The sequence below is a fragment of the Zingiber officinale genome, chromosome 6B (genome assembly GCF_018446385.1).
Source record: "Zingiber officinale cultivar Zhangliang chromosome 6B, Zo_v1.1, whole genome shotgun sequence".
Lineage (NCBI taxonomy): Eukaryota > Viridiplantae > Streptophyta > Magnoliopsida > Zingiberales > Zingiberaceae > Zingiber > Zingiber officinale.
In genome coordinates, this window is record NC_055996.1 from 99,397,043 (window position 1) to 99,423,854 (window position 26,812).

The following is a 26,812-nucleotide window of genomic DNA, read 5'->3' on the forward strand; positions in this document are numbered from 1 at the left end:
TGACGTCGAATAAAAATGGAGAAAAGGCTGAGTATGCAAAATACATGCGAGAGGATAACGAATAAATAAAAAAGGAATTAATGGTTGAAAATGCTCGATTGATTTTGAAGTTTATGGTCAATTTTAAAAGAAATATTAAATATGAACCATCAAAACAACAAGTCGCTTTGGCCGAGTGGTTAAGGCGTGTGCCTGCTAAGTACATGGGGTTTCCCCGCGAGAGTTCGAATCTCTCAGGCGACGCTATTTTTGTTTTTTCATTTATTTTCAGTTCCATTTTTTTAATTATCCAAAAGAACTTTATTAAAATATGTACATATATATTGTTCATGAGAAACCACACTTTCGTTCTTAACAGCTGTGTTTTATCTTTTTGTTTTCGAAAAAAAAAAATTGCAGAGAAACGACTTGTCCTCTCCCACGCTATGTCATTCATCATCAATTAGCTTGGTATATAACATTGCTATATTATTATGAACGAGAATTGCATAATATTGAGAGTACCAACTAGCTCCAGTCGGATTTAGATATTATCGCTCAAGTTGCCGACTTTAGAACAAACTGTTTGTCGAGTTTTTTAAAAAATGCTTGTTCGTGGAGCAAAATTGATAAAACTGTAAATTTAGAAAAACCCCATGCGATAGTTTTGGGCTGTGAAACAGGACTAATGGAACAAAACTAATTATGAAGGCTTAAGGCGGGAGAATGTGTTATTCAGTTCTGATGACTGATTTGGCACTATACAAGTTTTCGGACCATCAAAATTTACTTTTGCAATCTATTCAAACAACCAACATTTTTGTGGCAAAGTAGCAATTCAAAGGTGGTCTATCACTCATATGGCAAAAGACGATTCACTCTTAACATTTCCATCATCTCGTCTCTAAGTCAATATAAAAAAAATAAATTATGAATAACTACTAGCTATTCGTTAAGATAATCAAGACATAAAGAAAAATATGCTCGGATACATCAAATTTTGATTCTCAAAACTTCATGTAATAATACTATCTTAATCATTCTCAAAACCTCATGTGATAATACCCCATAACTTAATCAATATACCATCCTAAGAGAACAGAGGCAATCTACCACTCACTGATATAGGACTACGAAATGGATGCTTTTTTCTAATTACATTTATTTAATTAATAAAAGGGCAATCTTAAAATAAATAAGTCGGGATGCAGAGGCACAAGAGTCAGAAGCCAATAACATGCTTTACTTTAGTCACTCCACTCCAGTATAATCATAATTAAACCCTAGAGAAATACAACAAATATCCATATAAGTTTATTTGAGAGCCTACTTTTCAGTAAAAGAAAATTACAGAAGCAAAAGGACCAGCAAACACAATTAACATTAATTTAGAATAAGTCTGAAATCCTTAAAAAAAATAAAGGCTAAAGCAAAGACAACCTTCTCATTACAAGTCATGAGGAAGTGAACATCTCTAAAGAGTAAAAGGCATGGGAAAAGGAGTTGAGATCAGGCAACGGGAATATCTGCAGGCACCAGCAGTGCTGGCTTAAGGTATTCCTCTTCATCCTTTGCTGGATGGATGGTGACGAGATCAGGAAGAGGGGTGGTGGGGCCTTGCTTCCCTTTCGGATCCCAATCCAACATAATTTTGACCTTGATTCCAAGAACACCCTATGTAGTTGACGGAAAAGGTTAGATGCAGAAAAGTTGAAGGCTAAACACATTCCAAAACAAGTGCAGAGACAAACAGTGGTGCATTCAATAATGAAAGTATGAAACTAAGATTTTTAAGAATAGTGAACAAAGCAGCTGTGAAAAGTTATGATATCGCAATCTGACTCGATACTACCCTCACCCAAAGTTATGATATTGCAATCTGACTCGATACTACCCTCACCCAAAATCCTTCAGCCCACGCTCACAACAGCTCCAGAATCCTTAATTGACTTGGTCTGCCAACTGACTCACGCCTGTTCATCTTTTTATTGTTTCCCTGCTTCCATTGTTGGAAGAATTTAGTAACCTTGACAACTCTTGTTCCATCGTCTCAACCTCTTTCCCGTCCATAAGATTTTATTCAAAATGAGGTCATGGCACTTGCCAAAAAGAGTTTAAATTCAGATATGGATACAGCAATATTATAACTGAAAATATAATCTAAGACAGCCATGACTTATATTATAATTTATGATTTAATAATAGTATTTATAACTGCTATGTAAATTCCAGGGATTATAACATCACCTCATTCCTCATAATTTATCAGTTATAATACCTTTATATTAGCTTTTCAGTTATATTATAGCTTATAATATTTTTATATTAGATTATATTAACTTGCCAGTTTTCTATTTCCTTATATCCCTAACCCACCTCCAGCTCTCAGCCGTTCCCTACCAAACCTTGCAATGCAAGTGGTGAAGCAACACCATCGAAACGTAACCCAACTCTCCATTCTCCAACACAAGCCACCCCACTCCCTCCCAACTAGGTGTCAAACGAGCAGTACTGCTGTTTTTTTTCCAAATATATTAGTATTAATTATAAATACAAATACCTTCAAAAAAAATTATACAAAGTATCACTTCTAATGGAATTTAATTTAATTTTTTTGATTTTTTAGTAATTTCTTAGTAATTGTAAAAAAAATATATATAATATTTAAAAATTTGAACCTAGCACCAAGTGGACTGCAAGCTTGAGCAGGGTCACCTCTTGGAGAACTTAAGAGTCGCACCTGGCACTTAATATAGTTGCAGAGCCATTGCCCATTGGCACTTCTACTTTTGATGCAAGGCACTCCCTTTCCTTGGACACAATGCAAGGCATTACTTTTCCTCCATGGCAATGTGAGGCACTCCCACCTTATTATGCAACTAGGTTTTGTTGTGAAGTTCTCCCTCTTGCTCTCACAAGTGAGTGTGACTGCTCCGAACTATTATTTTATCCACACCCATGCTGTGTTGTGTCGGCATGCAAGGGATGGGATACAATACCCAGTCTAAATATCATAGGTCTATCCTTCCAAAATGATTACACTTCCAAGTTCTTCAATCTCTCCCCAAAAATCATTCATAGCCTTTCCTCCAGTAGCAGCCTGCGAACTTCTCCAAGAACCTCGAGTAATTCCAAGTTACTCCTATACCATCTTGAAACAAGGATTGACTCATCTCTCACTAAACCTAAGAAATACATGACTTCCAAGACATTTGCAGGGATGCCATCTTTGAGGTATGTATAAGGTTTGCCTACTCTCTCCATGCCTCAATGGGGTTTGGATTTATTTCAAGGAATAAAATTAAACTAAGCTGGTTTCTCCTTTGATAGAAGAATAGATGGACAACATGATGGATTCCACATACATACCTGTCTAAGGAGAACATGCCTCACTGCTGAGTCAATGTATTCCTTGACTGGCTGACCAGAAGAAATCATGTACCCATCTTTGAACTTCATAGATTTAGCTCGCTGGGCCCTAAGTTTTCCACTCACAATTACCTGAAACAAAAATGGAAATCAATATCCCACTTCATGGAACTGTCAATCGCTCTAAAGTGTAAAACAAGGATACCTCACATCCTTTTGCACCACTCTCCATGACAAACCTCAACACACCATAACATGCCCTGAAAAAAATACTATGCAGATCAGACACCATTTCTATTGTAACATAATTAGTAAAGTAATAACAACATCAAAGAACAAGGAAGAGGAAATACAAAAATAAACAAGTAACTGTATCTCTGAACCTAGCTAACCATAGCTGATAAGTAGCATGTTTTTTATTGAATCAAGGATATAAGAACCATATTACTTTTCTTAAAGGGGAAAAAATAGAGCTTTCAACTAGTTTGTGACTCACATATTAAGAAAATACATTAGAAAATGTGACTGCAAGAACCCAAAACCTAGAAACTTATATTGACACAACATAGCATAGAATATAAAATGTTGAGTACAGAAGCATTAAACATAGGATATAGGGTTTAATCAAATATATAACTACAGATCAAATCCCAAAACAGAAGCATAAACTACAAGGAAAAACTAAAAATAAAATAAAATCTTAGAAAACAAAACAAGTACATACGCATAGAAAAGAACCATTCAACAGTAATTTGAAAGCATATAAAATAAGCCTTCTACTAGTTGATAAAATACAATAAACAAATAATATCAGCATAGTCAAGTGAGGTCGCATAAATTATCTAAAATAATTGATATAAACAGAAAATGACATCTAGAAAGTAAAATTAAGATAACTTGGATAAAAAGTAGAATTTTTCAGGAGAATAAAAAACTGGATAGCAAAAATAAAATTAAAAACAAAAATCATAAAGAAAGTTTGGTAGGTAATAAAGCATTAGCATGTCACCATGAGCTATTAGCATGATATCAAGAGAAAACATGATCATAACATCATGGCCAGATCAATATAGTCACCTTCCGACACAAAGTTGGCACTGAAAACCTATTTGCTTTATAGATGACAGACATCACAAATAAAATCAACTAACAAAATTTGCATAATGTAGATTCTGAAATTAGGGTAGGAATCTACAGGGCAATAAACAAATCAATAAAGCAAACATAATTTGAATATGAAAAATAAAAAAACGTTTGAATAACTATGCTGCAAAAACATGTTACCAGGAGCCATTAACATGAAATCAAGTGACATCATGATCACAACTGCACCAATGGCAATCTCAATATTGTCACCTTCCGACACAAAGTTGGTATTTATTAACCTATTTGCTTTATAGATGACAAGCATCAGAATCGAAGAGTAGAAGTAGGATCATGATTCGCTTACAACATAAATAAAAAATTATGTTAAATAATTTGAATAGTTTGAACAAAATCTAGGAAAAAGTAATATCTTCTTGGGACAAAACAATAAACATATATCGAGATTTATTAGAAACATGCAACGACAGAGAGATGGTGTCAGTAATCGAACTTATATTTGAAACGAGGAATGAAACAACTCCCAACCTTCGAACAGCAAGGCCACCAAGAAGCTTGTAGCGCAGCGATTCAGCTTGAGCAATGGCACAGAGCCCCCTATTGTTCACCTTCTCTGCATAGAGCTCAACGCCATTCTCAGGAAATTTGAATCTTTTCTGCACCACCGACGTTAACTCCCTGATTCTTCTACCCTTCTCGCCTAAACCGCCATTCGACAAGCAATCAAACAGTAAGTATTAATTACAATGCAAAAAAAAAGGAAAACAAACAACTCACCGAGTACGTTCTGAGTGCGAGTAGCACGAATAATGATCTCAGTTCTCATGGGCGTAACCCTTACCTCGACACCCGAATACCCATCCTCCGCAAGCTCTCTAGTCAGGACCTCGTTCAACTCGGCGAAGAAAACTCCATCCGCCACAAACTGTGGCAGCGAAAGGAGTCCACCAAAGCAAATGATTTATGAGAACGGTAGATCAAAAAGATATGCTAAAAAGGAGAAACTTAGATCGGAAAAGGAGGAGCAACCTTTCGTTTCTTGCTCATCTGCGTCGCCATGGCAAACCGCACTACCACCGCCGCCTACTCGCCTCGGTGTGCTGTGCACTCGTCTTCGACGCAACCCTAGATATCGGGGCGGAGTACTTTGATGTTAAATACGGGTTTAGTCGAATGATCATACGGTCAGGATGCTTGGTTTATAAAATCGACGATTGAGATGGATGATAAGAGATCGAGAGAATCAGGACCGTCGGCATTAGAAAAACACAGTGCCAATTGATCGGATCCGGACCTGGCTCACCGGGTCGGTGTTGGACTCATGTCGGGCTAAACCTGACCGAATCTATCTGATAAGGTCTATGTTATAAGGCTATAAATGATGACAAAAAATGTGAATACGTTAGTCTCTAGTGTTCTCCCGTCCACTCATCTTAGGATTAATACGGAGGAGATAAATCATGGATGATTATTAACTTTGAGAATAATGACTAACATAGAAGGGAGACATTTAGTTATAAATGAATGTAAGGGACAGATTTTTTTATAACGGGATATGAATTAATTTTCAACGGTTGGTTATCACCCTCTGATTATTGACGGTTCGTTATAAATTGACCTAATAATTTATATTTCATATAAAGGATAAATCTAGAAATTTTATCAAGGGAAAGCAAAAAACCACATATCACAAATACAAATAAAAAAAAAATCATCACATAACCAAAATTAAAATATAATGACAAAATTTATGTATAATTTTTTTATATGTAAAATTTTTATTAATTATAATTTACAAAAATATCCTTTGCCTTTAATTTTCAACGCATTATGTTGTCGTCCAACGACGATCTATTCCTTTGCCACCACTCCTCCACCACCTAATTCATTGTAGCATCAGTGCCCTCTCCCTCAACGTCACATCTCGTGAATATCTCTAGAGACCCGCTTTTCCCTCCTCTCCTGACACCCTCACCTCCTGCCCCCATCCATGTTTTTTGACCTTTATATCCCTTATTATCCATTTTTTTTTACCTTTATACCCCTTATTAAGTGTTCACGTTTTTTTTTTACAAATTTTTATTTCTTTTTAATCAGTTTTTTATCAAATTTTTTTTAACAGTTTTATTTTTAATCAGTTTTTATCAATTTTATTCTTTTTAAATAATTTTTTATTATATATTTGTAATATTTTATTTATTTTTTAGTCATAGATTTTCACATTTCACATGCTCTCTTTCAGCTCCATCATATTATTTACCTTTATAATATTTTTTATTATATTTATTTTTATTTTTTATATTTTTTTATTAAGTATTTTTTCGGCAAAAATATCATACTATTTTTATATTTGTAATATAAAATCGGATCCTATGTCCTCAATTTTCTCTCTCCCCGTGTTCCACTCGTCGCCTCCAGCCCACTACCAACGACCTATGGTCGTCGCCTCGACCATAACTATGCCTTAGGGGGAAGGTAAATCAAGGGAGATCGCCATCGACACGATCGATATCGAAATTTGACCGAATCTAAGCAGAGACTCAGATCGACGGTGAAGGAAAGTCTGTTCAGATCCGGCCAAATTTCGACGCTGATTGCGTCGATGCGACCCCATTACGTTCACCTTTCTCCTAAGATATAATTTTAATCGAGATGACGACCGAGGGCCGCCGGTGGTGCCGTCGACGGTGGACTGAGGCAACGAGTAGGAACAGGAGCAGGTGATATTAGAATAGAGGATTAGATCTCTTGTAATATTTTTTTTAATAGTAAATTTTAGGGGTTATTATTTATAAAAAATTTAAAAGTAAAATATGGATAAAAAATAAAAAAATTGATGAAAAAATAATAAACAAAATTTATTAAAAAAATAAAACTAAAGAAGTAAATAAAATTGAAAAAAAAAATTAAAGAGGTAAATAAAATTAGAAAAAAAAAACTTATTATTTAAAGAAAGAGGGGTTAAAGGGTCATTTAATAGGGGAGAGAGAGAGAGGGGCTGTCAGAGGGGATGGGAAAAACAATTTACATATCTCTAGAACCTCCTCCTTCAGAATCCACGGGGTGAGTCTCCCTTGCCCCACGGGGTTATCTCGGCTGGTAAAGGCGTGGAAGTTTGCCACTGAGAACATGGGTTCGAGTCTGCAGGCAACGGGGATTTATTCCCTATCCCTGTGTAAAAAAGTCTCGGCCCACTGCGTACTTGCCACCGAGCTACCGTGATTTACCTCCCTCGTGATGACCCTGGGCAGGGTGCGGCGGGGGCCCTGAGGGCGAGGGTTTCGCCTTTTGCCACGGGGTGAGTCTCCCTTGCTTCTAGATAATTCTTTGTTAGGATTCGGAACGCTGTCAGTTTACAGTACAAGAGGTGGATATTGTGATCCATCCGCCTTGTCTAGAGTAGTGCCTCGTCAAGCCGTTATGGGTGGTTTGTAATGAAAATCATAAGTCGCTTCCCAACACATGACGATCAAACCCATCCACGAAGTTGAGCACGGTGGAGAAACTTAAGTATAATAATTTCATATTAAGTGGGGGTATAATATTAGTTATTTATTATTAAGTAATCGTATAATCAAAATTTTGAAAAATAAAATATAATTTAATATTGTTCGATTAAATTTATAAAATACTAATTTATGAAAAAAGTAAGGAAAAAATTATTAATTCATAATTAATATCGTGATAATTATGTAGAATAATAATTTTATTAAAGAAAAAAATATGATAATAATTATGTAAAATGATAAATTTATTAAGAACATAAATATTAATTTTAAATTTTAAATCATAAATAAAAAACAGAAATAAGAAAAATATCAAATTTTTACTTCTATATTTTGAAAAAAAAAATTACAGAACTAAAATAGAAATTGACATTTATAAACACTCAAATTCTTTCATATAGCTAGAATTTAAGAAGCATTTAGTAAAAGTTCTACCAAACTCTCCCTTAAAATCTTACACTTCTAAGATAATTAGATTTCAAATTATATCTCCACGGATATGCTTCAATAATTAAAATCACATCACTTATTACTTAATCAAACATAATTATGTTGAATTTATTAATATTTATAAATTAAAACTATAATTATTTATGAATAAAAATAAAAAATAAAATAAAATATTTGTTTAAAAATTCCATATTTTATTTTTAAAAATATCTTTATTTTCATGATGTTATAACAACTATAATACATAAATTATAACCGTTATAAATTCATAACTATTATATCTAGGGGTGAGTAAAAATTCAATAAAATTGAATTAACCGAATCGAACCGACTGAATTTAGAAATTCAGTTCAGTTAATTCGGTTTTCGATTTTTTTAAAAATTCGGTTCGGTTTTCGGTGAATTCAGTTTGGTTTCAATTTTAAGTTTTGTAATTCGATTAAACCGATTAAACCGAATAAAAATATTTATTAATTTATTTTTATTTAAAAATATAATAAATAAAATAAAATATCTTCTTTTTTTAATTAAAATCAAATAAAATTTTAAAATTCGGTTAATTCGGTCAAAAATCAAATTAACCGATCTTTTATCGGTTCGGTTTTTGTAAAGAATTCGATCGATTCGGTTGGTTGAAAAAAAATCAGTTTATTCGATTTTCGGTCGGTTCGGTTTTGACCGAATGCTCAGGTGAGCAAAAATTCTGTAAAACCGAATTAATCGAACTGAACCGATCGAATTTAGGAATTCGATTAGGTTAATTCGGTTTTCGATTTTTTTTTTAAATTCGGTTCGGTTTTCGGTGAATTCGATTTGGTTTCGATTTTAAGTTTTGTAATTCGGTTAAACCGAATAACCGATTAAACCGAATAAAAATATTTATTAATTTATTTGTATTTAAAAATATAATAAATAAAATAAAATCTTTTATTTTCTTAATTAAAATTAAATAAAGTTTTAAAATTCGGTTAATTCAGTCAAAAACAGAATTAACCGATCTTTTATCGGTTCAATTTTTATAGAGAATTCGATCGATTCAGTTGGTTGAAAAAAAATTGATTTATTCGATTTTCGATCTATTCGATTCGATTTTAACAGAATACATCTCATAATTGTTATAATTACACTTTTTTTTTTATCTTAAAAACCTGTGGTAAAGACTAAAGACATCTCAGACAAACTCTGAATGATTTTTTTTTAAAAAAAAATCTTTTTAGCCTCTTTATGTTCTATCAAATAGTATTTTATCTTATGTATTTTAAAAATAATATTTAATCCTTTGATCAAAGTCAAATATAAAAAAATAGTAAAAAATAATTACATCATTAATTTTTTATTTTTCTTTTTTTTTCTAATTTAAGAAGAAAAAATAGTATTGAATTTATTAATAATTTATGTTGATTTTTTTTTATGACTAAACTAATTATAGATAATTCAAAATTCTAATTGATATTTTTAACCCTACTTATTACCTAATTAAAAATTAATACTTAATTATATGAATAAAATAAAATTTAGTAGTTTAAAATATATTTTTTTGTGGCCTTGACTGTCATGTTAATTTTTTCACTTCTCCATAAATATAAAATTTTAAATCCGCCCCTATTCGTGATTATATAAGGTTCCGTAAAATTGGTGAAGATATAAATTTTTTTTTATGCGAAGATAAATGTTTTTAGTCTTCTTTGAACTCTTTTACTTTCTCATGAATGCACACGAACCTCACATCTCAGTTCATCACTGACTTGATCGTCAAAAAGGGTAACACCGACAATGTCAATCCTTAGCTGATAAGTTTTACTCTGTAGGACAACAAGAGCGGACGCACCGATAAACCGACATCAACCACAAATTTGAACGAGTGATGAAGGACATCATCACTGGATGCTTCTATATTTTTTTTATTTTATGTATATTTTTTTCCCTCTGTATACTATCGATATAACTAATCAATAATTAAAGAAATGACTCTAAAGATATACTGAAGATATATATAATTATTTTACATATCAATTCAATATATTTTTCCCCTTTTAATATTATTAAAAAAAATCAAAAACATAATAACATAATTATCTTTTACAATTATTTTCATATTTAAACATAGATCCACTATCTTAGTATCGCACCAAAGGGAGGTACATATAGGTACATATGTCATAGATGCATAGTAGGGTAAACTTTGTCCCCAGGGCGTAGCACAGATGGGGAGTGCATGGTTCTGTGGCTGAAAGGTCCAGGGGTCGATCCCCGGGGTGTCACTGCCTGGGGTTAACGTCTCCGCCATGTACTTTCCACCTGTGTACCTGTATTTACCTCCCTCCATATCCGTAGGACCAGCTCTAAGGGGCCGCTGATGTGGCGGTTCCACATAGTAGGGTAAACTTCATGTCGTTAGTTCTAGAGAATCAACTTCTGTCGATTACGCTAGAGATGTCATATATCCACTGTCTACACTATGTTCTGAGAGTATTATTTTCACATTTAACTTTGGTCAAAGAGGGTAATACAGGGGTAAAATATAACTAAAATAGAGGAAGTTAAAGATATTTTTTTCATTTTTTCTTATGATCTTAATATATCATCATTATCACGTCATAAGCATTAAAAAAATATTATTCTCTTTCCTATAAAAAAATAACATCTTTATAACTTTTCTATAGGTTGTATGTTATCAAATTGTAATCTTTAGTTCGAAGGGTCTCATCTGCATTACTAATTTTGAGAGAAAACAAATTTAAAATTTACTATTATTGTTGAACTAAAAACTTCAAACTTCTTCACCCCTACTGATTAGAGCTTTTTTTGTTAGACTTTTTTTATTTTTATTTTTATTTTTATTTTTATTTTTATTTTTGACAAATCTCTCAAAAATTATACATTGGAGGTACCTTTAAATTATAAGACAGTACAACTATATTATTATTTTAGCAATTATTACGAGACTGTACGATTATGTCATTTTGCTGAGAACATCCACGAATTATTATGAGACCAGGTCACCTACCATGAGTTGATGTGGATGTTAACTTATCACCCATAATTTAGCAACAATCAGAATCGATAAGGAGATCTGTTGGATGAGGCTATAAATGAGTCGAACTGAACTTTAGGATGTTCAAACTTATTTGATAAGATAATCAAGTCGAGCCGAATTGAGCTTAAAATGAATCAAACTTTTGTAATAATTGATCAAGCTTGACTTAGTTTATTTTTTATGAACTTAAACTTGTTTAAAGCTTGACTCGAGCTCAGTTCGTTTAGATGTTATCGAGCTCTCAAGTCAAGCTTGGCTTGAACTTGTTCGAGTTTAGTTCATTCAGATATTATCGAGCGCTTAATTCAAGGTTGTTTAATTGTTTGAAACTTTTAGTTATTTGTTTGGTTATTGAGCTTGATAATTTATACTTATTTATTTATTTTATTTTATTATTTATTAAGTATATTGAAAAGAGTTTTATTAATAAATATGGTTCATGAACATTGTTCACGAATATTGTTCACGAATGTTAACGAGTTAAACATATATGTGTTTAAACTTATTTATTTAGTTTAACGAGTTGTTCAAGCTTGTTTGTTTAATTAATCTTGTGTATATTGAACGAATATAAACAAACTTTTATCAGGTCGAACACCAAACTTGTTCACGAACACATAGTTCATTTACAGCCCTACTGCTGGACATGGAAGAAGAAGAGGAAAAAATTGTAATCACGAAAAAAAGCAGTTAGAATTATGGCTAGGGGTTCCTTGGCACCGCCTCTTCGATGCTCAAGTTAGCTTTCAACAATAGTCATGGAAGAAGAAGAACGAATGAGAGTATTAAAATTTTGATACATATATGCGTGTACCTACCGTCGTTAGAGAGGACTATCTTTTATAGGACAAGAGCTAATCCCTATGTCCACGTATCCTCTCATCCTATGAAATTATTATTTGTTTCTTGAACATTCTAAAATCCTAAAATTCACACGAATATTATCTTCTTTCTGAAATAGTCTTGAATTCTGAAATTCTAAAATCCTAAAATCCACGTGAGTATTATCTTTTTCCTGAAATAGTCTTAAATTCTAAAATCCTAAAATCCACGTGAGCATTATTTTTTTCCTGAAATAGTTTTGAATCCTGAAATTCACGTGATCGTTATCTTTTTTCTTGAAATAATCATGAATTCCTAAATTTCCGCTATCATTATCTTTTTCCTAAAATAATCTTGAATTTCAAGTCGAGTCACGAAGGAGACGGGGTAACAAAGAGATGAGGGCACCTTGAAGTGGAGACGATCATACGAGGACACCTCATAGTTATGACGCCATGGAGACGAGACGTCCATGTGACAAGGCATCAAAAGACGAAAGGACTTTAAAGTCGGAGGCGCCAAGGAGACCCTGAGATCAAGATCGATTCAACATTTTGTTTGGTCATTTAAACCAGACTACTAATCTCCTTTTCCACCTAACCCTTTTATATTACCTCCCAGATTAGCAGTCATCCTATAATATTGTTTCACAAATAATTTTCCCCCACGTGCTGCACGTTATCCAATAATTACTAAGACAACATTAAAAAAAAATTGAAATAGAGTAAACATTATTTTAATAATAAATAAATAAATAAATAATATTATTTTAATTATTCCAATAAAAAAATCCTTTTAATTTTTATCCAATAATATTCATGAATATCATATGATACTCTCACAAGTAAACTTTTAAGATTACGATATTTCAGCAAAAATATTGAAATTTTGGCGTCCTTTAAACTTTGAAAGAAAACCACATGGACAACTATTATTAAGCATCCGCACAAGCAAGCAAATAATTTAACACTAAGATTAAGCATTGAGAGCTCTAGGAGCTAACCATGTTAAGAAACACTAAGATTGACACATCAAGTGATAGTGTCACCAACCTACAAATACTATTTTAAACCAGGTTCTGGGAAAGCACAGCATAGTTCGCATCAATAACAGATGTTATAAAACTTCATAAACTCGCATCAACTGCTACAGCGAAGAGTGAGCTAAATGAAAAAAAAAAAGAAGATGAATTATGTTCTTGCGACCGGCTCTAAGGCTTCAATCATCACCACGCTGTTTCCTCGAATAACCTAAAGAAGAGGAAAAAAATTGTTCGTTACAGTTAAACAAGAAATGCTGGAAATAAACGAGATTGTTTGGGCAAAGAGGAACTAACCACCATGCCAATATCATTCTTCTCATTGCCATTCACCTCCACAGTGTTGTCGATGACAAGGTTCATAAATTGGTCAAACCCACGAAGTGTGCCGACCACGACCCGGTTTGCATTCAGTTTTACTGAAAACAAAAGTTTCAAATTGAATGAGAAGAAATCTATAAAATTTAACAATTGCCTCATTTAGCAAGTGATGCAGCACAATAAATCAATAATCTAGCACAAACAACAAACTCATGGGAAAAAATATTATTAACCTGGAAAATTTCAAAACAAAGGAGTTAGCCCTCTTTTTTTTTTTAATACCATGTATTCAGATCTTATCACTAGGACTTAGGTTGTCTTTTTTATAGTTGACACCAGATTGAGTTGTTTAACCAACTAATCCTGAGAGTTAGGTCTCTTTTGAATGACCAAACATTGACCTATTCAGATATTATTAAAGAACATGACCTCTGTTATTATGGAAATGTGCGCTCTTAATCCCGATATAATAATAAGCACATATACTTAGTATTTATTTCTTTAATTTATCAATGAATGAGATTTAGTTCGTTGAATCAAGAGGTCCGATAAGTTGGGAAATAATATTATTTATATGGTGTGTTGCTGATTATAGAAGTAAACTGTGTTCTAATAATCTAGGTTGATGATGTCCCCTTGAGGAGCTCATAAGGATTGTCATGTAAACCCTGCAGGTGGACTTAGTACGGCATGACAATGAAGTTGAATGGTACTACTCTTGGAGCTAGATGTTTATTAAGTGAGTGTCAGTAACTCATTTGATTAATGGACATTCGATATTTTAAACATAGGGAGATTAACACACTCATAATAAGAAAAAACCCATAATGTAATATGGGATTGGTGCGGTAGTTCGTACTAGAATGGTTTGAATCAAAACAAATCTTACAACTTCAAAACTCATAAAATTTAAAATTTTCTAATCCAAATCTTCAAGATTTTATATGTTTTAATTCAAATAGTATCAGCTTGCCTGCCCCTTGATAGATAATAGATATGTACAGAACAGATGACATCAAACAATAGTTGCTAAGAACATCTTTATTATATCTAAAGATGGTGGGCGGGGGCAGGAGAAAATTTTTTGTTCACCATTCTTGTCCTGCCCCACCCGCTTCTCATGCGGGTCATGTTCAGTGTTCAGCAATAAAAAATAATAAAACCATACAAATATGTGTAATATATATCCATTAAAATAAATTCAAGCGAAGCAAGCAAATAGGACAGGACATGAAGGTTTTATCTCACATCCATCTCGCACCACGTATACAAGGGCGCCAAAATTGTATGCAGAAAAAAATATTTGACAACAAGAAGTCATTCAAGTATGCAAATTTGCAATGAAAAATGCTACAAATCTCAGAGTAAATGAATAAAAAATATAAACCTATGTAAGGGTCCTATTTAAGCACTATTATGTAATATGGCATAGGTTTAATGCAAGGAAATTTGAATAAAACCCCATTATCACCTAGACAACACTTCACAACTTTGAATAAAATTTTACGATAGGCCATCTTTTCCCTTTAATATAAACTGCGAGAGCATGTAAATTCTTAAATTTATCACAACACGATTATTAGTTCGGCATCATTTATGAAAAAGTTCACTTTTTATGTGCTGTATTATTTAGATAAAGAGACTGCTTATGTTGGTGACTATCAATCAAAAGCTATCAGCAAAATTTAACAGTTTTTTCAAGCTGTTTGTTATATAGGAATGAAGAAACACCTTTCAATATCTGAACATTTGACAAAACATGTAACCACATTATTCGTCAATGATGCTATTCTCTCTTTTTTGTTGCTGTTATTAAATTCATTGATCAATTAAGAGGAATGGAATAAGTAACATCACTTCATTTGTGTTTCCTGTCTTGTCTTTGTTCAATTTCCTAGTACATTCACTATTGCTAGTTTTACATTTACATTCAGATAAGAAACTATTTTCTTGGGTGCCATTGGTCCTTACTGTTGTGCTGATCTAGAGACCAAATGTGTTTGCTTCCATTGTAAAGAAGTTGCTTTCAACTAATTTATATCACTATTTATTAATCTACTTCTAGTGGTATTAGTCTTTACAGTTGTGCTGATCTAGAGACCATATGTGTTTGCTTCCGTTGTCAATACTTAAAAGAAGTTCCTTTCAACTAATTTAACTATTTATTAATCGACTTCTAGTGGCATAGATGTATCTCAAACGACCAGAGTTGACACTACTACGATAAGGGAGTATGAAACATATGGCATGATCAGTAACATTATCATAGCCTTGCTTTATCGTGCATAATAGCTTCAAAAACCTAACCAGAGTTCTACTTTCTAAACATGATCTGAAAGCTGACAACACAGTTCGATCCGTCACTGTAGCACATAGTACATAAACGTAAACTTAAGTAATATTGATATTATCAAACACTTGTATGAACAAAGAAAAATGATGACAACTACCATGAGGGCAACAACGGAAAAGTAATGACAAGCAATTTGAGTGAACATAGGAAAAATTCAGTGTCCAGAAATGGCATGCCAATACCTAAAACGGAAAAACCTACTGTGTTAGAACGATCAGTTTCGAGTTTTCGAATCTAAACAAAACGCCATGAAATCAGATTCTACGATTTTCCAAAAGGAAAAGGCGAGAAAAAAGTAGATCCAGAGTGTAATGGCACAAACAAAAAAAAAACTCACTTTGCAGCTGCTTGTCCATGTACCTGAAACAACAAGGCAAGTAGAGGGAGTAACAATCAAACTTCAATTCAAAAGATGAAAGAAAAAGGAAATTGATGAGCAACTCACTTCTTGAGATCCGGGGGTTGGCCTGATCGGCTCATGACGAAGACAAGCGAGAAAGAATCGGCGAGGCTAAACCCTAGATCGCAGTGGACATATAAAGACAGATTTACAGTTTTCCCCTGTAACGTTTTTTATTATCAATACAGAGACACTAGTCCAAACCAGGACTTTTAAAAACAATAAAACAAAATTTAACATTTTACGTGACAAAATCGAAAGGAAAAAAAAATCAATTTGATGTCATAGAAAAAAATATATCCATATTTTATTTTTTATTCAAAAGAAATTTGATTTAGGAGAAAAAAAATTTTGCTGACAGTATAGGGCAAAATTAAAAGGGCGTGAAGATTTTATAAATCAGCAAAAGAAGTCTCTTTTTTCCATAAGAATTAAATGAGGGCTCGTCTTATAATTTTATCTTAAAATTATCACTTAATCCAATATTATTGTAGAAGTTAACACAGTTATAAAAGATTTTTTTTATATAATAGAGATATTCTAAATCCTAAATTCTAATCTCACTTTAAATACATTGTAATTACTAGTTATATACTATATAAATCTTAAACTCATTATAAATAGATTATAACAACTATTAAATAATTTATATACATTATTGTAGCTATCATATAGATTTTATAACAATTCTGGTTCAAGGGATAATTTTAGAATTATCCAAGGGCGTCCATTTATTTTTTTTTTAAATGGATACTCTTATTATGTTATTCTTAATTTGAGGGAGTTCCTTTGATTTTTCTAAAATATATATATATATATATATATATGGGTCATATGTTGGGCCGGATCAAGATCTGGCCCAATAACTTGATTAGGTGGTGAACTGAAAAGGATTAGATTAAAAATTCTTTTTTAATTTAAGCTTTTTTGTATAATCATCTGTTTATACATCCTAATCAAATGATTAGTTGGGCTCTCAAAGTCATTAAGGAGAAATGTAGTTTTCTCCACTCCTATAAAATAATATAAAGACAAAGTGGACTATCTTTTTTCTCACGTGCAATTTTTGGATCCAGTTTTAACTACTCCCACCATTTAATGATATGCGAACTGTTCATTTGTCTAGAATCTTGTTTATTTTTTTGGTCAAACTCTCGAGCACCAATTTAAAAATAAAAAAAAATAATCTATAAAAAAATAAGAAAAAGAAAAATTTATGAATCACTCAAAAAGTGGCCACATGGTTGTTAAGATGTCATGCATTCTCTCGTGTCGGTGGATTTAAACTTTACAATTTAATGTTGAACTAAAAAGGGATTTTAATCCATATATTTTTATCAAAATACAAATCTTATATATTACCTTTATTATACTCTAAAAAACATTTTAAAAATCGCATCTTATTTTTCACTTAAAAATAAATTTATTTTTAAAATTATTGCGGCAGTTTTAGTAACCATTAGAAATATAAAATAAAATAATTTATATTTAATTGAATTTACTATATTATATTAAAATATTTTAGTCAAAATTATATTAAGATCACACTAACTTAATTATAAATAATTTTGATCAAATTATTTACATTATAATAAATAATAGTGCGAGAATTTATTTTTATCATCACATAGAAGAACATACTATTAGAAAATTTTTATTACTTTGAAATTTTAAAAATGATTAAATATTTATTATTTTTAAAATGGATAAGATATGAGGGGTGAAATGAAACTTCTCCAGAAATTCTAGAATATCGCATCGATCGGTATAATAAACACCGCCAGGGCAAGAAGGGAAGAAAACAGGGTGCTCAAACTCAAAGCTGCTCGAGGAAAATGGAGATCTCCTCCTCCTCCTTTCTCTCTTCCTTTCTCCTCCTCCTTCTCCTCTCCTCCTCCCTCACTTCAGCTACTGATAGTACAAGTGAGTCTTTTACTTCTTTGATTTCTTTTACATTATAGATCTGCTCGAGAGATGCATGTCTTTTGAGATCTGTGGGTTTGCTCTAAAGTTTTCAGTAGATCCATCTTCGAAGGTTCCATTTTTTAGCGGAGTTGAATCATGGCAAATACTCTTTCATAGAAAGGACCTGATGGCATGGAGAATGGAGGTCATTGTTCATCATGAGCGTTCATTTTTGTGTCCATTTCTTTCACTAGGATTTGAATGTAGTATCTGTTTTGTCCGAGGAGGAACTGTTGTATGCCTCTTTTCTACCTGCTCGTTTGACTCACTCTTCTCTGTCGGTGGAGTGAGTTCAAAGGAAGAGTTTTTGATAAAATATTTGGTAGGAATTTTTATTTTTAATCTTATGAGATTCCTTTGAGAAAGATGATTAAAAAATTAATGTTTAGTTATTCTATACTATTCTGTCATGAGTAAGTTCTTCACCTTATGAAAGGATCTGGAAGAGTGAGATTCTGGGAAATCAAATGTGCATGAAAGATCCAAGTTATCTCATTTTGATCAGCATGAAGAGTCCTAGTTATCTCATTTTGATCAGACTCTTTTATAACTTTGTGTACTAAAAGGCAGATAGAGAATTGGAACTCTTATGCAGTTTTCTTTTTTTTTGCTTTTGAAAGGGTTCAAATTCATTCTCTTTCCTATTCACTTACATTTTCATTAAGAGTTTATCTTTTGGTGCAGACAATCCTGCAGATCAACTGGTGGCAGTAATCAACACCAACCGAACCTCGTCCAATTCCCCAAGACTCTTTGACAATGCAGGCCTTGGCTGCATTGCCTTGGAGTACATCAAGGGCTACAACGGTGAATGCAACAAGGTAGGTGAAATGATGAGGCCACCTAACTCCAGCTTCACTGACACCTTTGCCCCCAATTGTGGTGTTGAGGTTGCAACACTTGCACCAATCTCTGGCCGCCTGATTGCCTGCCAGAGCTCCTATGCCTCTCCCCAGGATGCCTTTAACATTTTGGTTGACGATGCTCGGAGCTTACAGATTCTCCATAGTAGGAACCACACCACGGTAGGAGCTGCAGTGAGTGGCACGGATGGGGGCTCACCATATTTTTGGTGTGTGCTGTTCAGTAATGGGAAGGGGAACAATAGCTTTGTGCTTGAGGGAGGCGTCGCAAAGGATGTCCATCCAGGGTGTTTCAGTGGCAATAACGATGATTGCAGCGCTGCCAAAGGGTTGAGCAAGAGATTGGGGGTTATGGTGGCTACAATGTTGGTTACTTTGGCTTATGTTTTTGGGTTGTGAGTGAGGTAGATTGTAAAAGGAGGAACAGCACACCATTTCTTGCTCTTAGTTCATTTTTTTTTTCAATGAAAAAACTGGGGATTATAAGAGAGGTTTTGGTTAGTCATCATTGTAAACTTATGATTTGTTCTTCATTGTTCCATTGAGTATCTATTCAAGATTCTTGTCTTTGTTTTAGTGATTTGACTTCCCTTATGCATGAGACTTATGTAGGGGAAATTATGAATAGGTTCATGATATTGGAAAGGAAGCTATGCCTTCCTCTATGAGAAAAGAACTACTTGCTTGCTCACTCGAATTGGCCTTGCTTCATTAAAGGGTAATGCCATTGCCATTTTTGCACCCAAAGAACTTATTTCTTCTTCTTTTTATCTATATATTTGCAAAGTCAGGGCAGAAGCCGATCAAGAAAGTCAACAAAAGAGGAAATGAGCTTCGCCAGAAATGGAAGGAAAGGTAAAGTAATTCCATTGTTACTTAATTAGCAGCTTCCTGAATATTATGTGCCCCTAATAATATGTTTATGCAGTTTTCACTCCAGCTCCACTCACAGGGTTCATGCTGTCGAACATTCCAGAGCTGAATGGATCAAACTTTTCTGATTGGCATGAGCAAGTGCTCATCACCTTGGGGTGTCTAGATTTGGATTTTTGCCTTCAAGCTGATGAACCTTCAAAGCCAACAGATGCAACCTCGGTAGAAGAAAAATTCCTTTATGAGAAATGGGAACGATCCAATCGTTTGAGTCTGATGATTATCAAAAGCAAAATAGCAAAGAATATTCGAACTTCTATTCCTGAATCTACAAATGCACGCAAGTTTCTACTTTCAGTGGAGAAGAAATTCGTGCCTAAAAAAGTTCCAGGTACAATTTGATGATCTGAACCAGTGAAGAATGGGAAGTGTTTTTTTTTTATTATTATTTATTGTTTGAACCAAAAATTAGATATGTTTTGATGATCGATATTTTGGTTGGGAAAAAAAAAGAGTCTACCAGCATGGTTAGTATTGAATCCCTCTTGGTATAATTTATTATCGTTTCTCTTCCTTCAATCAAATTAGATTGTGTTTACATCACAATGTGTTTACTTTCCACCAAAAGTTTAATATGATTATTAATCTTGATTATAGACTAGTTTGTATCATAATCATTTTGATCATTAGAAATAAAAGGCCATTTCTTGCTTTTGAGATGCATATATTATTAATGTTGTTGTTGTTATTATTCATTACGAAGAGGTTGGGCATGTTGAAAAAAAAATAAAAAATTGATGAAATTGACTCCAATTTGAATGGAGAACAACTTGTATTAGAAATTTTATATTGACAAATTTGATTTATATTTAATCACAATTTAAAAATATTTTGAATATTATTGATGAGACTCTTTTTCGTGCGTGTCTATAGGGATACAAATTTAGGGTTGATTTGCATTGAACCTAATTGATTTATATGTCATTTAGGACTGTTTTCTCATTTATATTGAAGTTAATTTCATTTTCATTCACTTTTTTATCTAAATAATTTTGAACTTTTTACAGCTCTTGAGAAGGAACTGGGAGAGATTATAAATGACCAATATCATACTACATATGTGGAAACGGTGGGCAGTGATCATGATTTCTATCATGCAATTTATGAGATCATAGAGTAAGATATCAAATATTAGTTAAATGTAAGACAATTCTACATTTTCTCTATTTTTTAATTGGTAAGTAGAAGTCACAGATTTTAAATCTTAATAGAAAGCTTAATGAAAGGAAGAGAGCAATACAATTCAGATTGCCAAGCAAAGAAGAGTTGAAGAACAAATATGAGGTGAGATTTTTTTCTGTTTCTTTGTTTGAATTTATACTTAAAGAATATATATTCGTCGAATTAATTAAAAATACTAATCAACATGATCTTTATATGTTGTCATATTTGCGTGGTGATAATGGCAATTAAGCATTAGTTTTTTGACATATTAATAAAAAAAATCAACCAATGGTTTGCAGGAACACCGTGGACCCCGCAAAGAAGGCGAGAAATTGACGAGGGAGGAGTTCGACAAAATTGCAAAGGACACCCTGAAAATTGACAAAATTACATGGAGAAAACTAGCCCTCGAAACCATCTTCTTCATGTTTGGGGCTCCAATCGGCGCTGTTGTAGCAACAAGGCTCATTCCTGGAGGGACCTCATTAGCCCTCGATGACATATTGGCCCCTGCAGTCACTTCCTTAACTGCCATCGTCTTGGCCAAAACTAATAGGATTTAAATGTAAAATTCTTGAAGTTAAGTTAATTGACTTAGCTGTGATTGAAAAATCAACATAAATCGTTATTGTTGATAAATCTTAGTGTTAAAGTTTAAGTTGTTAGGATAGAAACTGAACTTACAATTAGGTGTTGATTTAGTTTATATAATAAGCAAATGAAATTGTCATAGCAAAATAATCGAACCAAATATCCACAAAACAAACAACTCTTTGATAAAAGGGTCTTAATTAAGTATTATCCATTTTACCTATTCAAAATTTAAAATTTCACATCACCCTTTCACGATCAAGTTTTTTTTTTTTTTTTTCAATTCGTTTAAAATTTCACTCTTCTTAATTTACAGAGTCAAATTTAGATATAAAAACATAAATATATTAAGAAATTTATAGGAATATATTGATTTTGATTTGAAATAATTCAAAATTCTCTATATCCATTAGTCGATTTCAGACAAAATTGATAAATCTATACCATTAAAAAATTCAAGTTTGATATTTTTAAAATAACAGGAGTCCTACAAATTTATTGATGATTTTGATTAGTGAGCACCATTCTATTATGTCTTATAATAAATTTGTGACAAATTTTTTATCAAGCTTTTGCGAGTTTAAATATTCATTGCTTTTAATTTGTACTATCAAATTGAGATATGAGAGCATTAATTTGGAGTAATTCATAATTCTCTTAATCTTAAAATTTTAAAACTTGAATTCTTGAAATGAATAATACTGAATCTTGCTCATGCAGTTTAATAAAATGTCGTAAATTCATCGTGTCAAAAGTTAAAATTTATGCAATAAAACGTTAGCAACGATTTGAGCCCTCGACTCTCAACTTCATAGCCATATCATGAGATTGAGGAATGGAGATTTGGATACTCACATTCATTGACCATTGTCGATTGCCTTATCCCGCCGTATCATCTATGCATCCCCATCCAACTAATGCATTTTAACATCAATGCTGACTGTTTCAATTTTAAAAGTTGAGGTCACAATGTTAGTTGTTTAGGCCTGTGAATTTGGCTTGAATAAAAGACTAAAATTATTTGGAGTATCCGAAAAGAATTTAAATAATATTTTTTTTATCTAAAATTGGGTTGTTATAGGTTCCACATAATAATTAGTTGTAGATATATGAAAAAGCTTCAATTTAATATACTATACGTCACGTGGTTCAACCCTAGGGTCAGCCTTGACTTTTAGAGACCCTTGATGAAAAGAGAAAAGGAACCTCTATAGGATTTTTTTTTTTACTAATATACAATTTGAATAGTGTTTAATAGAAAACTTAAAAATCAATATATTTTATTTAAAATATGATAAACTCCATATAAAATATATTTCTCAAGATTCTTTAAAAAGTGTAACACCATACAAAATACATTTCCCAAATTTCTCCAAAAAGTGCAATACCTACTAATACAAAAATAAAATAAGTATAAACTAATCATTGAAAAGATCTAGATCTTTAGCATTTTGAGAAGCAAAATCAACAATAAGGTCTTCAAAATCAAGCTTTTCTAATACCTAATTTTCGATGCATAAAATTGTCAAGTCATTTGCATTCAAATTATTATTATCATTTTCTCTCAATTCTCCGTGCTCATTCATTGCATAATTATGATTATCATTTTCTCTCACTTCTTCTTGCTCATTGATTGCATAATCATCTAGTTCTTCTTGATTACTCGATTGTTGCTTATTTATTACATGATCATTTAATTCTTCTTGGCTTTCTTCTTGTAATTCATCAACTGAATCTTTAATTGAAAAGCCAACTTTAAAAAACTTATGATGAACACCTTTGTGAATTTTAATAATTTGTTCCACTTTTTTTTTCTAACTTCCAGATTGATATTTCTTTAGAAATATGGTTGTACTACAAATTTCAAATGTAAAAATAAAACACACAAAACTAGCAATGAAACAAACACAAGCAGTAAAAATTATAGTGAAAGAGCAATAAAGTCTTGTTTGTACTTGAAGCAATCGACATAATCTATTCTATAATGATTAAAATTGGAATGATTTATTTTACTCTTTTAAATCTGTAAGAAAAATCATAAAATATTATACTCCAATACAATATTAAAAATTAATATTGAATATTGACAATAAGAAAAAATATAGATAAGTAGATAACTTACGTTGTATCTTTTTTATTTAATTAGAAAAAATTCAAAAGAAAAGAAGGGAGGAAATTAACGTTCGTGATTCAAACTTTACTCTTAGTATAAACGAATTAATAAAGAAAAAGTTGTACAAGAAATAAAATTTTGGAAAAGAAGAAAAAAGGATCATTTACATTTTTTTTTATTTCTTTTCCTTTTTAGATTTTTTAATGAAAAATATATATTTTTGGGCCTTTATTAAAATAATCCAATAATATATATATTTTTAGACTATTAAAACAATCCAACAATATATATATATATATATATATTTGGGCCTTTATTAAAATAATCTAATAAAATATATTTTTGGGATTTTTATTAAAATAATTTAATTATATATAATATATATTGTATATGCATGTCAATTTGGAGCCCCTAAAAATCTGGGGCCCTAGGCCATCGGCCTCGGTGACATGCCTCAGGGTCGACCCTGCTCAACCCGAATCAAAAGTTATGACCTCTCAAAGTTTAAGATTTATCATTCACATTGTAATAATTATAAAACTGTAACTACTACATGATATCTCGGTTATAGCAACTTTGAAACCGTAAATGTTATAATAAAAAGGTAAATCATAAACTTTGAGAGGTTATAACTTTTGACTCGAGTTAAACCACATGTCACATAATATATCAAATCAATACTTGTTCATATATCTACAACTGATTACAAGGTGAAACTCGTATCGATCCAATTTCATGCTAGAAAAATATTGTTTAAATCCTTTTCAAAAGCTTTGAATAATTTTAATCTTAATTTGCTTTCCCCCATATTATGGTATTTTTGAAACCACAAAAATATTTATTAATTTAGGATTGAGATAGACTAATAATAAAAATAGTAGTAGAGGACAGTTATGTTATTTTATCGATATCTTTTTGACAAAAAGTCAACATAGGATGCCACCCCTTTCATGATTTAGCAAAAAACATAGAGTGTCCTTGTGACTTTTGCCCAAATATAAAAGCTATCTGTGTGATTCAGCAAAAATTCAGTATCAGTTAATCTGTAATAATCTCAGACTTTCTTGAAGGCCATTAGAGAATCTGTGCTTGCTTCAATAATTGCTCAAAGTCACGCGAGATGCATGCACGCACGAACTAAGCTAAGAACTTAAACTTTGCTTGCTCTTTCTCTCTCTAATTGCTCAATTCTAAACTTTGCTTCCTCCCAGAGCAATGCCATGGCCACGAATGGACTTGCGTGCCCTTCTCCTTCTTCACCTTCTATATATGTATATCAATTCCCATCAAGAAAATTAATTAATCATAAAAGGGGAGAAGCAACGCACACTTGAAACAAATCAAGAGCTCGAGAAATGGCAAACAATGGCAAGAAAGGTAGGTAGTAGTGCATATATACTTAAGATTAGATTTCATTATCAGTCTTATTAATTTGTATGAGATGGAACAGGAAATAAAACTCCTTCAAAGGAATCGCTAGATCGTATAATCGAAAACTATCCTCAAATTCTCAACAAAGAGACCACTGATGACGATTTTTGTCATATTATTTATGAGATCATCGGGTAACTTCTCCATTATTATTTATCTAATTCACTCATATACTTGTTGTTTTTTTCTGAATATTTTAAATTTATGTGGACGACAGAAAGCTTAATGAGGAGAAAGGGGCGATACAGATCAAATTGCCTAAAAGAGATGAACTGAAGGAAAGGTTTGACGTGAGTCTACTTCTAATTATATTTCTTGTGAATCTATAAAAAAAATGAATATTTGATTTATTACGAGTAATATGTAAACTGATGGCTGCAGAGCATTACGAAAGGGAATAAAAGTAAAACATTGACAAAGGATGAGTTCCGCAGAATTGTGAAGGAAATCATCACGTTTGACAGTTTCACAGTGGGAAAGGGAGCCCTCGACGCCATTGCCTTCTTGTTTGGAGCCCCAATCGGTGCTCTCTTTGCCAAAAGATTCATCCCTGGAGGTGCATCGGTTTCTGATGACATACTCATCCCTGCAGTCACCTCCCTCACTGTCTTCCTCTTGGCCAAAACTAACCGGCTATAAAAAATTATTTATTCACTTGTTTAATTTATGGGTGGCTGCTAAATTACTGTTATGTTGTATTTAAAGAATAAAACTCGAGTTCTTTATGAATTCCATGCTATATTACTTGTTTGGAGAATCTTATATACCTTAATTCCAATAGTCTAGTTTTACATGAAGTTTTCCCCGACCACCACACCACTTTCTTGTCTTGTTACCTTGGTTGAATCCTTAGATAAGTTTTTTTTTTTTTTTTTTTCTTTTGCATAACCAAACTAATAGCAATTATCAAATAATAACATTGCAAATTAAAATCTAGTTAAAGTACCTTTCCTGGACAGGAAGGAGGGCAATGCCACGCGAGTAACCCTCTGTGGGGAGCTCATCAATGATTTCGTCTCCCTGAAACCAGTCATCAGCTAACAGCAATATAAGCACCATCTAACTCATTTGATTGCGTACAATAGGAGTTGTTTTAAAACAATCAAATTAGCACAAGGATGAAGCTTACCTGTTTTTAGCTTTCAGCTAAAAGTTCTTCCATCAGGAAATTACCTTATTCTAGTTCCGTATAATTGTAGGGGGAGCTCCAATTAGCGAAACAAGTCAGTCACTGAGCCTGCGAGTCGCATGTATTGTTGAAGTGAATTTAAAATTCGTATATCGTGTTCTACACCTCTATGTACAATGAAAATTTTAAATTTTATTTTATAATTTAACAATTAAATCAAAGGAGTATTCGCAAGAATTTTTA

At 32.3% G+C, this 26,812-nt stretch overlaps 5 protein-coding genes and 1 non-coding gene across 7 annotated transcripts; 4 read left to right on the top strand and 2 right to left on the bottom strand.

Moving 5' to 3' along the window:
- Positions 1-161: 161 nt before the first annotated feature.
- Positions 162-243, top strand: TRNAS-GCU. Its single transcript has one exon. It is a non-coding gene; the product is annotated as a tRNA-Ser (tRNA).
- Positions 244-1,197: 954 nt separating this feature from the next.
- On the bottom strand, positions 1,198-5,621 carry LOC121988443 (40S ribosomal protein S3-3-like). The gene is made up of 6 exons (XM_042541874.1): positions 5,482-5,621; positions 5,230-5,377; positions 4,981-5,152; positions 3,554-3,608; positions 3,349-3,480; positions 1,198-1,653 (listed from the first exon to the last, which is right to left on the bottom strand). Exons 1-6 carry the CDS (start codon positions 5,509-5,511, stop codon positions 1,489-1,491), a joined length of 702 nt encoding a protein of 233 aa, XP_042397808.1. The 5' UTR covers positions 5,512-5,621; the 3' UTR covers positions 1,198-1,488.
- A 7,595-nt stretch (positions 5,622-13,216) lies between these two features.
- On the bottom strand, positions 13,217-16,560 carry LOC121988444 (probable small nuclear ribonucleoprotein G). Its single transcript, XM_042541876.1, has 4 exons — positions 16,426-16,560; positions 16,318-16,340; positions 13,604-13,725; positions 13,217-13,517 (listed from the first exon to the last, which is right to left on the bottom strand). Exons 1-4 carry the CDS (start codon positions 16,458-16,460, stop codon positions 13,458-13,460), a joined length of 240 nt encoding a protein of 79 aa, XP_042397810.1. The 5' UTR covers positions 16,461-16,560; the 3' UTR covers positions 13,217-13,457.
- A 1,585-nt stretch (positions 16,561-18,145) lies between these two features.
- On the top strand, positions 18,146-19,784 carry LOC121988446. Of its 2 annotated transcripts, XM_042541879.1 has the most exons (3): positions 18,157-18,303; positions 18,392-18,490; positions 19,030-19,784. In XM_042541879.1, the coding sequence occupies exons 2-3, from the start codon at positions 18,478-18,480 to the stop codon at positions 19,605-19,607; spliced, it is 591 nt and encodes a 196-aa protein (XP_042397813.1). In that variant the 5' UTR covers positions 18,157-18,303; positions 18,392-18,477; the 3' UTR covers positions 19,608-19,784. The 2 variants fall into 2 exon arrangements, with proteins under 2 accessions (XP_042397812.1, XP_042397813.1); XM_042541878.1 differs by lacking the exon at positions 18,392-18,490 and having other exon boundaries at positions 18,146-18,303.
- A 3-nt stretch (positions 19,785-19,787) lies between these two features.
- Positions 19,788-21,944, top strand: LOC121988445. The gene is made up of 6 exons (XM_042541877.1): positions 19,788-19,926; positions 20,000-20,063; positions 20,137-20,472; positions 21,149-21,257; positions 21,353-21,425; positions 21,605-21,944. The coding sequence occupies exons 2-6, from the start codon at positions 20,036-20,038 to the stop codon at positions 21,866-21,868; spliced, it is 810 nt and encodes a 269-aa protein (XP_042397811.1). The 5' UTR covers positions 19,788-19,926; positions 20,000-20,035; the 3' UTR covers positions 21,869-21,944.
- A 3,104-nt stretch (positions 21,945-25,048) lies between these two features.
- LOC121990471 lies at positions 25,049-26,220 on the top strand. The gene is made up of 4 exons (XM_042544599.1): positions 25,049-25,386; positions 25,460-25,574; positions 25,658-25,730; positions 25,822-26,220. Exons 1-4 carry the CDS (start codon positions 25,365-25,367, stop codon positions 26,077-26,079), a joined length of 468 nt encoding a protein of 155 aa, XP_042400533.1. The 5' UTR covers positions 25,049-25,364; the 3' UTR covers positions 26,080-26,220.
- Positions 26,221-26,812: the final 592 nt, after the last annotated feature.